The following is a 14569-nucleotide window of genomic DNA, read 5'->3' on the forward strand; positions in this document are numbered from 1 at the left end:
GGATGGCCAACAGGCACGTGAAAAGATGCTCAAGATCACTAATGATCAGAAATGCAATCAAAACCACAATGAGGTAGCACCTCACACCAGTCAGAATGGCCATCATCAAAAAGTCTACAAATAATAAACGCTGGAGAGGGTGTGGAGAAAGGGGACGCTCCTACACTGTTGGTAGGAATGTAAGGTGGTGCAGCCACTATGGAAAACAGTATGGAGTTTCCTTAAAAGACTAAAAATAGAGCTGTTATATGATCTAGCAATCCCACTCCTGGGCATATATCCAGAAAAGATGAAAACTCTAATTCAAAAAGATACATGCACCCCAGTGTTCATAGCAGCACTATTTACAATAGCCAAGACATGGAGACAACTCAAATACCTGTCAACAGACAATTGGTTTAGAAGATGTGAGAGAGAGAGAGAGAGAGAGAGAGACACACACACACACACACACACACACACACACACACACACACGAATATTACTCAGCCATAAAAAAGAATGAAATAATGCCATTTGCAGCAACATGGATGGACCTAGAGAATATCATACTAAGTGAAGTGAATCAGAGAAAGACAAATATTATATGTTATCACTTACATGTGGAATCTAAAAAATAATACGAATAGTTCTATATGCAGAGCAGAAGCAGACTCACATACATAGAAAACAAATTTATAGTTATCAAAGGGGAAAAGGAGTGTGGGAGGAATAAATTAGGAGTATGGGATTAACAGATACAAACTACTAAACATAAACTAGATAAGCAACAGGGATTTACCATATAGCACAGGGGACTATATTCAATATCTTGTAATAACCTATAATGGAAAATAATCTGAAAATATATAACTGAATCACTTTGCTGTACAGCTGAAACTAACACAGTATTGTAAATCAACTATACTTCAAATTTTAAAAAAAGAGTAAATATCTAGAGAGCTTGGCTCAGCCCCCCTCCATTCCTTTACCCTCTCCGCTCTCCAACTGCCTGTTCCTCATTCTCTGACCTTAACAGTCCTTAAAAAGTGGTCCAACATAGAGAACAGACTGGTGGCTGCTAGGGGGAGTGGTTTGGGGGAGGGATGGAGTGGGAGATAGGGGTTAGCAGATGTAAACTAGTGTATATGGAATGGATAAACAACAAGATCCTACTATATAGCACAGAGAACTATATTCAGTATCCTACGATAAACCATAATGGAAAAGAATATTTAAAAAATATATATATATAACAATCACTTTGTTGTACAGCAGACGTTAATACAACATTGTAAATCAACTATACTTCAATAAAAAAAAATTTTTTTAAGTGGTCTGAGACTGATGGGCATCTTGGAGGCCTGCAGGACCTCCTCTGGGGCCGATGGCTCTTTGATATGTTTTTTACAATAATAAATCTACTAGCTTTGGCAGGGATTTTTTTTTTTGGTTGATTTGTTTATGTGTTTATCTCTTATGTATTAAAGGAGGAGGCTCACATGATTTTAAAAAACAAAAATTCAAGGCACATACACAGAAAATGAGGGAAGGTTTGGTTTGTGAGCAGACGTTCTCCGTTCAGGATGGATGCTGGGTGGGTGGGTAAAGCAGGTTGGCCTCAGAAGCCTGTGAGGGCATTTCAGGTCTGGGGACTGGAGAGGAACCGACAATTCTAAGGGGTGCTCAGATCTGGGGGAATTCTCTGGGACTGGGTTAAGGGAAGAAATGTGAGCAGCAAACGTTCCTGCACTCTTCAGCCCATCAGCACCCACTGTGGCCTACAATATGGGGAGTCAGAGGAAGGAAAAGGCTAGAGTTGTTTTATGGACTATCCAGCAATCTCTTTATAATGTCTTTTGTGTATGGTGATCAAGTAGTTTATCATTTTGATAGTGAAAATGTTGCTGTTAAAAATTATACCCAGACAACAGGCATAAACTGGAACTATGCCAGGCAAATATGGGTGTATGATTATCCTAATTGGGGAAAGACAATTTTCTCAGACCTTATCACCCTGAAAACAGCTTGTTCAATTGAATTTTATGGATGTGGTCACTCTATAACTGATTGTGTTTCCTCCCTTGCCTTGGTTTCTAGGAAACTCAAAGTCATATTTGTGGCCTTCCTTTTGTAATTGTGCTGGAATTACCAAATGTATTTCTGCTACATTCCCCAGCTTTCCCTTATTCTGCAACCCTCATTTCTTTTTCTTCATCCTAACATCTGTTCTTTTTGAAAATCTTATTGTATGTATTTTGTAGGCTGTTTAGATGGAGGATGTTTGAAGTCACTGATGGATGGATGAATAGGTGTTTGGTTGGATGGCTGGGTGAATGTTTAGCTGGATAGATGGATGAACAAGTAGGTGTGTGTGTGTGTGTGTGTGTGTGTGTGTTTGGATAGATGGGTGGGTGTTTGGATCAATGAATAGATGGATAGATGGTTAGACATTTAGATGGATAAGTATTTAGATAAATAGATGCTTAGATGAATGGAAGGATGGGTGTCTGGCTGAATATTTAGATGGATGGATACATGTTTGTGTGGGTGGATGTTTGACTGGATAAGTGGATGGGGGGATAGGTGATTGGATAAATGGAAGGATGGTCAGCTGACTGGATATTGAGATGGATAGATTTTAACATGCATAGACAAATGGAAGGATGGTTGGGTGGGTATCTGAATGAATAGCTTATTGGAGTGACTAGATGGATGGATAGCGGGTGGGTGGATGGATGTTTGGATGAGTGGATGCATGACTGACTGGCTGGCTAGCTGGGTTGATGGATAGGTGCACACACAAGTGTGTGTCTGTGTGTGTGTGTGTGTGTATGGATGTGGTGCAAGTGGAAGGATGAAGGTGTGAATGGATGTTTTGATGATTAGATTACACTTTCTTGGTACATAGGGTAAATGTGCCAAGAGTGCAATAACATACATAAAGTGCTTTGCCTCTCAATGCCTGGCATGTCATGGGCATTCTAACTTACTAGAAAGGACATGGGCTTTGTAAACTGAAAGACACTTGTTCTGATCCTTGCCCTACCACTTACTATGTGACCTTGAACGATTACCTCTCTGCCCTTTACTTTGCTTAACCATAAAATGGAGTTAAAATACCTACTCCAGAGGGTTGCTGTGAAAATTAAATAAGCTGGTATACGTTTCAGGAGTAGATACCTGCATACTGAGGTACAGCATGAGAGAGAAAGAATTCTTCTGCCCAAGCATGGAATAAAAGTCCTTCCCGGGTTTCCCTGGTGGCGCAATGGTTGAGAGTCTGCCTGCCGATGCAGGGGACACGGGTTCAAGCCCCGGTCCGGGAAGATCCCACATGCCGCGGAGCGGCTGGGCCCGTGAGCCATGGCCGCTGAGCCTGCGCATCCGGAGCCTGTGCTCCGCAACAGGAGAGGCCACAACAGTGAGAGGTCCGCGTACCGCCAAAAAAAATTAAAAAGTCCTTCCCCTCGGTCTGACTGATCCAGCCTAAGTCATGTGCCCACCCTGGGACCCATAGCAGTTGCTATGCCACCTACTGTCTGAGTTAGACTGACCAGGCTCCACCCCCACAGGTGGAATCAGGCCGTCTTCTTTTGAGTCACCTGCTTGAATGAAGGAAAGGAGGGAGGCAGCAGTTTGCGAGCTGCTGATTCGGATCAGATGAGAGATGATGCTCACGCGTACAGGCGGTGGAAACGGATGACCAGTCAGCAGGCTGTACCCATGTTAAGAGTGTAGAAGGTTCACGTGTTGGTAGCTGATAGGTGTCAGTGGAGAGGTGGAAGGGTAACAGTATTCACTGCAATGGGGAACCCCAGGCAAGTGCAGACTGATGAGTTAAAGTTGGGCCGTGTTGCCTTTGCAGTGAGTGTGGATGATCTAGGGGGAGAGGTGGTTGGATTGGTGTATCTGGGGCTCTAGCAAAAGGTCAGAGCTGCAGAGATTGGGAAGTAATCAGTATCTGTCTTTATAAATCCATGTGCCCTTTCAAACACAAAATCTTACATCCTGCTTTAATGTTATTTAAAACTTCTAAGTACATTAAGTATAATGATTAAAAACAATTCAAATGACTTACAGAATTGAGCCTGCTTCCCAGCTGACACTGATGGCCTCTGCAGGCAGGAAACCTCCCGTCTCTTGCACCTTTGGGGATCCAGGCAACTTTATTCTTCCCTCATCATGGCAGGATGGGTGGGCACCAGGAGGAGGCTGCGCAGCTCAGACCCTATTTCTAGCACTTTCAGTGCTGCAGTTTTCAATGAAGTTATTCCCTCTGCTGGCAGTGTCCCAGACAGTGCTTGATCACCTCCAGAGTCAGGGAGCTCACTACCTCCTGAGACAGGCCCTGTCTTCCAGATGGACATACCTACCCTGGAACATTAATTGGCCCCCTTGGCTTTCCCCTGCTGTGAGTAGCTCTGCCCTTGGACCGCTTGGAGAGAACATGGAGCTGGATGCCTCCCTGTGCCAGCTCCTCAGGCATTTGCAGGAGCGGCCAGGTTTGCTTTCAGTTCCCTCTCTCCAGGCTGGCCCCTTCCTGGCTTTCATAGCTGGAGCCTGGCCTCAAAAATCCCTCTTTGACCAGGTAGAGGAGAGACTGCTTCTTCCCACGTGGTACCTCTTGCAAAGCACTTCTAGTACTGCTGAGACGGGGCAGTACTGCTTCTGGTTTGGCTGTGGGAACACTTCGGGTTCCACTGGGGAACTTCTGGTTCTGCTGTGGGACACTTCTGGCTGCCCCCTTTCCTGCTTCTCCTCAGAGCCTGTGGAGGTCTGGGTGGGTAGGTTGAACACCCCCTCCCCTCTGCTGCCTTGGGGGGTTGCACTGGTCGAATCCCACTTATAGCCCTTCTAGGTGTGTGACCGTTGGCAAGGGTTTGGCCTTCTTGTGCCTCGGCTTCTTCTATGCCCTTGTAAAATTGGAATAACAACGATGGTGCCTATGTCTCAGAGTTAGCACGGGGACTGGGTGGATGATGACGCCTGGTGTTGCCCCCCGGGACTTGGGCACAGAAGGAGCTCATTGAATGTTAACTAGACTCGCTTCTGTTGCTCTCCAGGGTGTCTCAGATCTCTCTGGAACTTCAGAACTGATAGCTCTTTGGCCCCTGATGGGAAATGTTGAGAAAGACTTAAAACAGCAAAAAGGGTGACCTTTACAAAGGCTATTGGCCATTGTTTATGAGACAGAAGCCTTTGTTGTAACAAGGAGCAGTAGAAATTCAGACTTCAGACACTGATCTGGAAGGAAACTCTGGGGGGAGTATGTGGACTTCTCTCTCATTCCAGAGGTTACATTTTTTGGTGGTGTGCAAAGTTCATTTATTTCATAACCCTGCCTCGCAAGTAATGAGGTCTCCACCTCTGGGAAGCTTTCAAATATCCTGAAAAGAGGCAGTTTGGAGGCATTTTAGACAGGGTCCCTGCGTGCTGTTAGTGTTGAGAGGGCTTCAAAGGGGGGAGATATGGGTGGGAATCTTGCCTGCTTCTCTGTAGGGGGGATCTGAAAATCACCCCAAACATGCCCGGCACGTGGCCCTGCTCCTCAAGGCGGCGGCCAACCTTGTGGCAGAGCCAGGATCTTCATCTTTGTAACCTTTGCGTCCCCCGCCCCCAGCAAGGACTTTAGTGAATACCTGTTGAGTCATCCCCTAACCACTCGTGTCCTGGTGACTTCAGCAGTGGGGGGAGAGGGGACCCCCAGGCTCTTCCTCTGACAACTCTCATGCACCTCATTTTGCAGACATCGACGAGTGTGAGAATGACTACTACAACGGGGGCTGTGTCCACGAGTGCATCAATATCCCGGGGAACTACAGGTGCACCTGCTTTGACGGCTTCATGCTGGCACACGATGGACACAACTGCCTGGGTGAGTGAAGCAGCTGTGCCCTGCCCGCTGGACACACCCTGCCTGTTTCTCAGCTCCAGCTGGCAGTGTGGGGGGTAGTGGGAAGGATTGCCCTCTTTTGGTTCCTTGTATTAGTTTGCTAGGGCTGCTGTAACAAAAAAGCACAGCTTGAGGGGCTTAAACAACAAGAATTTATTTTCTCACAGTCCTTGAGGCTAGAAGTCCGAGGTCACGGTGTTGATGGGTCTCTTTTTATTCTGAGGCTTCTCTCCCTGGCTTGCAGCTGGCCCCCTTCTTGCTGGGTGTTCACGTGGTCTTCTCTCTGCGTGCAGGTATCTGACACCTGTCTCTCTCTCTCTCTCTGTCCTAATCTTCTCTTCCTATAAGGACACCAGTCATATTGGAGTAGAAGCTGTCCCAACAACTCATTTTCAACGTAATTACCTCTTTAAAGGTCCCATCTTAAATACAGTCACATTCGGAGGTACTGGGGCTTAGACCTTCAACAAACGAATTTGGGGGAAACCACAGTTCAGCCCATAACAAGGATTCTTACACACCTCCAGATTCTCCTGGTTCAAATACATATATTTTTTAAACAGTTGTATAAAATTTATGAGTAATGCAAACTTTCTGGGTAAAATTGGGAAAACGTAGAAGAACAAGGAAAAACTGGAAAGTATCTTGGTTACACTGGTGTGTTTGCCTTCAGGCGTCTCTCTGCAGCCAGGTGTGATTACACTGTAGCTGCGATCAGGTACCTGGCCCCTGTTATCACTCTTTTCCTAGTTGCCTCATAGTTTGATAAGTGACTCACAACCGGGGCTGCTGTAACAAAGTAACAACTGAGTGGCTTAAGCTACAGAAATTTATCCTGTCTTAGTTCTAGAGGCTAAAATAGGAAGCTGTGGTGTCAACAGGGTGGGTTCCTTCTGGGGGCTTTGAGGCCTGTTTTCATGCCTCTCTCCTAGCTTCTGGTAGCCTCAGGCTTTGCTTTGCTTGTAGATCACATTCTCCCTCTGTTTTCACATTGTCTTTGCTCTCTGCGTGCCTGTCTCTGTGGCCAGATGTCCCCTTTCTCTAAGGACACGGTCATATTGGATTAGGGTGCACCCTACTGACCTCACCTTGATCGTCTGCCAGTAACCTACCTCCGGAAGGGGTTATTTTCCCCGGCGCTGGGAGTCAGGACTTCGCCATCTTTGGAGGGATGTAATTCAGCCCATAACAGAGGTGGTTTGCAGCCTGTGGCAGGAGGAACATCTCCTGGTAGAAACCACATGGTCTCAAAGCAGATGCCCCGACCCCCAAGCCCTCTTCTGCTACCGGCTGCTGAGTGACCTGGGGAACGATGGCTGGAGCCTAGAGGGTAAGACCGTGGTCTTGGCCGGAGTGTGGTGTGGCTGTGAACCCGTTCTTAACATCGCTGAGCCTCAGTCACTTGTTGGTAAAGGGAGGGTGTGAAGAGCAGCTGTCTCACACGCTGCTGTGAGCAGAAATTGCGATCGTGCCCGGACGGCTGAGAAGTGTGCCTGTCCCAGGGCTCTCGGTCCTCAGAGCAGTTCCTGTCACCGTGACTGCAACAGAGGTAACACGCTGTCTGCCTCACTAGGTTGTGTGTGAGGATAAAATGGCACAGTGAAGTGGCTGGCACTTGGTGAGTATAAATAGTCAACAAACAAGCATTAGTATTACTATAGGTGACTCAGCCACCCTTCTGTGGTTGGACGTTTAAACTGCCTGCTTATTTTGTTTGTTTTTACCATAAGAATCCAGAGGTGATTCTGGGCATAAAACTTTTTTTCTTGTTTCCCCAACTGTTTCCTTAGCAAGTCTTCCTGGAACTACTGGGTCAAAAGGATTATTTGGATTTTTTTTTTTATGGCTTTTGATGCAGTGCTTCCTGGAAGGGCTCAGTAAACCTTCCATTGTGCCAGCTGGTTTTTTGGTGTATGGCATAGGAAGCTTGCCATCCCAAGTGCTCTGAAACTTTTCCAGAGTTAGTGGTGTATTCGTCTTCAGTTCCTCTGCCTGTTTTTGTTGAATGCATATTGGATCTCAGATGAGCGTGTTATGGGAAACAGATCCATAAACATGTAATTACACCCCAAATAACTGCCAAAACGGAGGTCTGGACTGTTAAAGCCCAGAGGGGTCTGTGAAGAGCTACCCCTGCATGGGGTTGCGGGGGGCCTGACTCCTCAGGGGAACTGCATCGAACAGGATCTCCAAAGGTAGGTGAGCAGTTTACTGGGTCGAGGGCAGATCCTGCGTGGAGAGCTGTGGGTGGCTCCTTGAGGCTGGGCTGGGGGTGGCGGGGGGCCGGGGAGGAAGAGCGGGAGGTGGGGCTGCCGAGGCAGGCAGAGCCTTTGGCGAGATCGCGGAGAACCGAGGCTGTACACCATTCATTGTGTCAGACGCCAAGTTCAGTGCTGTTCAAGTTTTCTCTCGTTTAATCCTCCCAGGAGCATAAGCATTTAACTTTACTAGTTGCTCGTCCCTTTTTTCAGATGATAGAGTACATTTCAGAAATTGATTAGTCCATGAAGGCAGAGCTGACAGTCTCTGTGGAGCAGCAGGCAGCATCCCCAGTGGTCAGGAGGACGGACCTTGGGAACTGCCAGTTCTGGGCTCAGATCCTGGTTCTGCCAGTTACCTGCTGTGTGACCTTTGGCCACCTCGCCTCCAGGCCTCAGTTGCATCACCTGTAAAACAGAATTTGCAGCCCTCTGTCTTGCACGGCTCTTGCGAGGACTGAGTGGGATCGTGGATGTCGAGCATCTTGAGAGTGCCTGGCCCCGAGCACACAAACATAATGGGCATCGGTCTGGTCATCGACTTGCAGACCAGATGTATTGCGATGGGCTGGTCTGACGCCCCCGAGACCTTGTGGGGGCCAGGCCTGCTGTCTGCAGCCCCCGGGCTGTGTGGGACACACAGGCTCCCCTCCTTGTCACAGCTCTCTTACCTGGGCAGTCATCTGTTTGTAAACACCCTTGTTCTTGGCTACGGCAGGTGTACCCAACGCCTCCAGACTAATGGAGTCTGTGCAGGTCTTTGTTTCAACAGGATTTTCACAGCGGATTCTTTTTGTTGTTGTTGTTGTTGTTGTTTGCGGTACGCGGGCCTCTCACTGCTATGGCCTCTCCCGTTGCGGAGCACAGGCTCCGGACGCGCAGGCTCAGCGGCCATGGCTCACGGGCCCAGCCTTTCCGCGGCACGTGGGATCTTCGCGGACCGGGGCACGAACCCGCGTCCCCTGCATCGGCAGGCGGACTCTCAACCACTGTGCCACCAGGGAAGCCCCACAGCGGATTCTTTTTACACTAATCGATTTAAGGAACTGGGTAAGACTCCACCCACCCCCGCCTCCGAGCACAGATTGCAACTTCGTACGGCTCTAAGTCACACATATGGCAGCCGACAAAAGGCTCTCTCTGTCGCTCCTCTGCTTTTAGCTGGGGCAGACGCTTCCCGACAGACCTCCTTATGTTTGGGCTTTTTCCTTCTCAAGACGGAACTCCGGCTCTAGAGAAGACAGACCTTGGCTCCCACTGGCTCCAGCCCCGCCTGACCGCGTAAGCTCCCAGAGCCGCAACCCCCTCACCCATAAAATGCTGAAAAAGTGCCCAGCACAGTGTCAGGATCATGGAGGCTTATAGATACTGGCTGAAACAAGTAACGCTGTACGAGGAAGCTGGACTTGCATTTGGAAGATGTGGCCCAAATTCTGTCACCACCACTCACGAGTTCTATGTTGGAGACCAGTTACTGACTCTCCATGTGTCAGTGCCCCTAACTGCAGAGTGGGTCAGAAATGCCTGTCTCGGGGTCACTGTGACAATTAAATATGAAAGTAGACCTGGAGAGCTGAACGTACTGATGTGAAATTCTCTGCGGGTGCTGGGTGTTGTCGTCATTTTGTTGCAGAGGTTTCAAGCTGGCAGCTCACAGCCCTCCTCCAGCCTGTAAACGTGTTTGGTCTCTCCCTGCCGTGTTGATGATATGACCGTGACGATGGTGGTGGTGATTGAATTATTTGTCAACGTTTATAAATCAAGGGGTGTCACATAAAAATCAGTATTTCCAGCATTGTTCCTGATTGGCCATAGTCACCCGGCCCCTGACTTTGTGGGACTTGGGCAGGGGTGCATATCCCATGTGGTCAAATGTGGAAGTCATTACGAAGCTTCAAACTAGAATATGTTCAATCTTTTCTACCTTGACAGGTATTCCTAATGACTTGGAAGGCTAGACTGGAAGTTAGAAATCTAGGACTCCTTGGGAGTTTTGTGCCAGAAAGTGGTAGCGTGGGCAGTGCCTGCTCTCCGCCCCTTCTTCTCACCCCTGGCTCCATCCTACACCACAGGGAGCCTGAGGACACCCTAACCTGAATGTGTAAGCTCTGGCCATTTGCCCCCAAACCATCTTCCCTTTGGCTTGGTCCTGTTATTTGTCCCTCTGAGAAGAGACAGGCTTGGGCCATTTGGACAGGGAATTTTGGGGTCTCAAACACCCAGAATGTGGTCTAGAGGGATGGGTATGTGTTCCAGGTGCCATGACCCCTTGTGAACTCCTTACTGTGTGGGAAGGGCTGCAGCCGCAGGCGGGGCAGCACAGGGACCCTCAAGGCATGGAGCCAAGAGCAGGGGCATCTCTTGCCCACGTCTCAGTGCGGTACCAGCAGCAACCAGCAGGAGCCGCACTGTGGCCGCCCCCTTTGGAGGGTGTGTGTATGTCCCCGATTGCTGCACTCCCCACCATTCCCTATTGCTCACAACCTGTTGGTCATTTGACTGCCTGCTCGGTCTCAGTAGGAATTGTGTTCACGCTGGCTGATGAAGCTTCCAGCACAGGGTCTGCCCTCAGTGGGTGTTTGGTGGGGGTGAGAAGCTGACCGAGTGGTTGGAAGGTTCTGTGTTCTATGTCCTCGCTGCTTTGCGCGGTCCTGACCATCTCTGGTCAGTCACTCAGAGCCCGACTCCACAACCCACCACCCGTCAGGGACAGTTAGGCCTGTTTGCGTCTCCTGTTGTTTTGTCTCCAAGTCTGGGTCAAAAGTCTCGTCCGGTTGTAACATTCCACTCTCAACCACCACTGAATTCCTTCGGGGTGATGGCTGGAATCGAGCCTGGTCAGCACAGTTTGAAAAGCATTCTGAGCTAACTAGGAGAAATGAGGCTGACGGCTGAAGGGTTATTTTCTTGCCTGGGTTTTCACAGTTGAACCTTTTCTCTTTTTTTTGAGCAAATGAGGTTATTTTCTTGTGGAGATGGTTTGCCTGGGACTGTGTCCTGGAGGATGGCCAAATCTGTCCTCTGGGGAGTAAAACCCTTTTTCTATTTGACATCTTTATTGAGGAATTTCTCAAATATAACAGAAAATGACACCAGAGGGAATTGAAACCATGATGAGATCCTTGCTCAACCCCAAATGACTGCTTTTAGCATTGTAATTACTTGAAATAGCAGTAGTTCTGTTTGAAAAATATTATTCCAAACTCCATGCAATTGGACATAAGAGCAATATTTAGGCTAATAGAATAAGATTTTTTTCATCTTAAATTAAAACCAGCAGTGGATAATTTTTTCCCGACTCCACAAAGCAAGGCTCCTTTCTCCCTAAAGCCATTAGTTCACTTAGCCAGATGTTTTCTGGGACCCCAGTCTTTATCTTGACTTACTGAAAAATATGGTTCTCAGGTTGCCCGCAGTCTGAATTTTGGACTTGCTTCTCAGCACTTTTTCCCCTGATGAAGAGGAGTCATCTGTAGCCAGTTTCAACAGAACAGTTGTTTTGTTAACCAGATCGCTACATTCCTGTTAACACTTATGGAGCACCTACCGTATGCCAGGCCTTGTGCTAGGTAGTCAGCTTCTCTTAGGTGAGATGAGGGAACTTCGGCCGCACCTCTGCCGTGCACCTGGAGTCACCCAGGATGTCATGCTCACATTCTGTCGTTTAGTTCTCACAGCATGCATAGGCAGAAGCCATTAGTATCCCCTCTTTAGAAATGAGGAAACTGAGGCTCAGAGAGGGAAAGTGACCTATGTAAAGTCACACAGCCAGTAAGTGGTAGGGCTGGGACCAGAGCCCAGGTCTGTGCATCTGCCAGTTCAAGCCTGTAAGCCACTGCGCACCCCTTGCCTCATGGCACCATGACAACAGAACCAGCTCTGGGGGGCTGGTGCAGATCAGGGAGGGGCTTCCTTCACTGGGGGTTAGATATGCCCTGCTCTGAGTTTCAGAGTCACTGAGAAACCCTGGCATCTGCCAAGCCAGGTTGGTGGGTGGCGTGCTGAAGGGCGTGAGGGCGGCCCCTGCTCCAGAGACTTCCCCCAGATCTGTCCTGCCTCCCAGGCCAAGGCAGGATCTTGCTGCCCACGCAGGAGCGTTGTGTCACCCTTGAGCTTCTTTGGGGCATTGTCTTACCCCGTGTGAACGAGCAGAGCCCTGTTATTACTGAACCCGCTCGTGTGGCTCCCATCACTTTCACAGGAGCACCGAGTTCTTCTGCCCGCCAGCTCACGAAGCCCTCAGGCCAGGGTGCTTGCTGCCAGCCTCCTCTGCTCACCTCTCATCCTTGCCCACCTGCGCCCTCTGGCCCAGCCTTCCTTAAATCCACCCGGTCCTTCTACCCCTCCCTGCAGTTCAGGGCTGCTCCCTGACACCCCTCCCCCAGCATGACCTGGTGAGGTCCTACTTGTCATTCGAGACCCAACCTCCATCTCCCTTTGCTCCAGAGTCTTCTGTGACCACGTCGTACACACCTGCACTGTGGCTCTGCGCTGGGGTCCTCCCTTCTCCTCCAGGCAGAAGCTATCTTGTTTATCTTGTCTTCTTCCTCAGAATCTAGTGTGGTGTCTGGCATATCACAGGCACATAATAAACATTTGTAGAATGAATGAATGAATGAGTTTGAAGAGGGTCCTCAAGCTCAGCAAACGTCTGTGCTGGGCACATAGCAGAGATCCAGGTGAGTTAGATGGAGCATGTGTCACAGGACTGCCAGGTTCATGAGAAACACAGAAATGTTCACGCTTCTAATGACAGGTAGAAAGGGCTATATTCGCAGTGACACAAGCCTCCAGCCCAGTATTCATCCATTTGTTTATTCAAAAAAATTGTTCTGAGCACCTGCTGTGTGCCAGACCTGGTTTTAAGTGCTGAAGATAAAGTGAGTGGTGAACAAAAGCAACCAAGCACCCGCACTAGGGAGGGGGGAAGACAGTGCACAAGTAAACTCATAACTCAGTAAAGTAGGCTCAGTCAGGTCAACTCCAGGGAAAAATAATAAAATAAGGTGATAGAAAGTGATGGAGGCAGGATGACAGTGTTGGAGAGGGTGGCATTCCTGTTACTATTGCTGCATAAAAACCACCCCACACTTAGTGGCATAAAACACCCTTTGACTCTGCTTGCAGATTCCGTGGGTCAGGAATTCAGACAGGACGCAGCAGGGACGGCTGTCTGAGCTGCACGGTGTTTGGGGCCTCAGCTGGGAAGACGTGAGGCCAGAGATGACTTGATGGGGGCTGGGCTCATCCGGAGGCTTCTCTGCTGACGTCTAACGGTTGATGTTGGTTGTCAGCCAGAACACTGACGGGCAGCCTCTCGGTGCGATCTTTCCACATGGGCTGGTGTGGGCTTCCTCACAGCATGGCCACTGGGTCCCAAGAGAATAAGACACAAGTGCATGGAAGTTTTCCAGTCTAGTCTCAGAAGTCACTTTCACCCAACTCTACCTGTCAAGGCAGTTACAAAGGTCCATCCATGTTCTTGGTGCGGGGGCGGCACTTGGGGAAGGGGGCCTCAGAGAGGAGGAGGAAGCTGCTCTGTGAAGATCTAGGGAAGACCTTCTTTCCAGGCAGAAGGGGAGGACAAAGGCAGTGGCCCGAGGTGGGGACAAGCTGGGTGAGTTTGGGCACAGGTCACTGTGCCCGGATGATCTGGAGGGAGGGAGAGGGTCTGGAGATGAGGTTGGGAGCAGGCAGGGCCAGGTCATGTGCAGCCTTTTGGGCCCTAGAAGGGAGTTGAGATTTTATTCTAAATTAGTTGGGAAACCATGGGACATTTTAACCAGGGATTGATATATATATATATATATATATATATATATTTTTTTTTTTTTTTTTTTTTTTTTTTTGCGGTACGCGGGCCTCTCACTATTGTGGCCTCTCCCATTGCGGAGCACAGGCTCCGGACGCGCAGGCTCAGTGGCCATGGCTCACGGGCCCAGCCGCTCCGCGGCACGTGGGATCTTCCCGGACCGGGGCATGAACCCGTGTCCCCTGCATTGGCAGGCGGACTCTCAACCACTGTGCCACCAGGGAAGCCCAGGGATTGGCATTTTAATTAAGAGATTTGCTTTCCGGCTGCTCAATAGAGAATGTGTTACCTGGAATAAGAGGCAGAGACCCCTGTGGCGATTTGGGTCAGAGATGTTGGTTGGCCAGGTGACAGTGGTGGCAATAATGAGAAGTGGTTGAATTCATGTATGTTTTGAAAACAGGGCCAAAATGAATTGATGATGGACTAGATGTAAGAAGTGAGGGGAAAAGAGGAATCGAGACGGACTACTAGTTTTTTTTTTTTTTTTTTTTGCTGTACATGGGCCTCTCACTGCTGTGGCCTCTCCCGTTGCCGAGCACAGGCTCCGGACGCGCAGGCTCAGCGGCCATGGCTCACGGGCCCAGCCGCTCCGCGGCACATGGGATCTTCCCGGACCGGGGC

The 14569-nt window shown here is 49.1% G+C and overlaps 1 protein-coding gene across 3 annotated transcripts in view; it reads left to right on the top strand.

The window, feature by feature from the left end:
* The window catches only part of SCUBE1 (signal peptide, CUB domain and EGF like domain containing 1), a gene marked incomplete at its 5' end in the record, with an annotated part of 129984 nt that overhangs the window by 16235 nt on the left and 99180 nt on the right, over positions 1-14569 (top strand). For all 3 annotated transcript variants that reach the window (XM_081249522.1, XM_081249523.1, XM_081249524.1), the window contains one exon: positions 5729-5857. In XM_081249522.1, the coding sequence (XP_081105648.1) occupies positions 5729-5857 (129 nt within the window). The remainder of the gene's footprint in view (positions 1-5728; positions 5858-14569) is intronic.

The sequence above is a fragment of the Mesoplodon bidens genome (assembly GCF_964165515.1).
Source record: "Mesoplodon bidens genome assembly, chromosome: 11".
Taxonomy (NCBI): Eukaryota; Metazoa; Chordata; class Mammalia; order Artiodactyla; family Ziphiidae; genus Mesoplodon; species Mesoplodon bidens.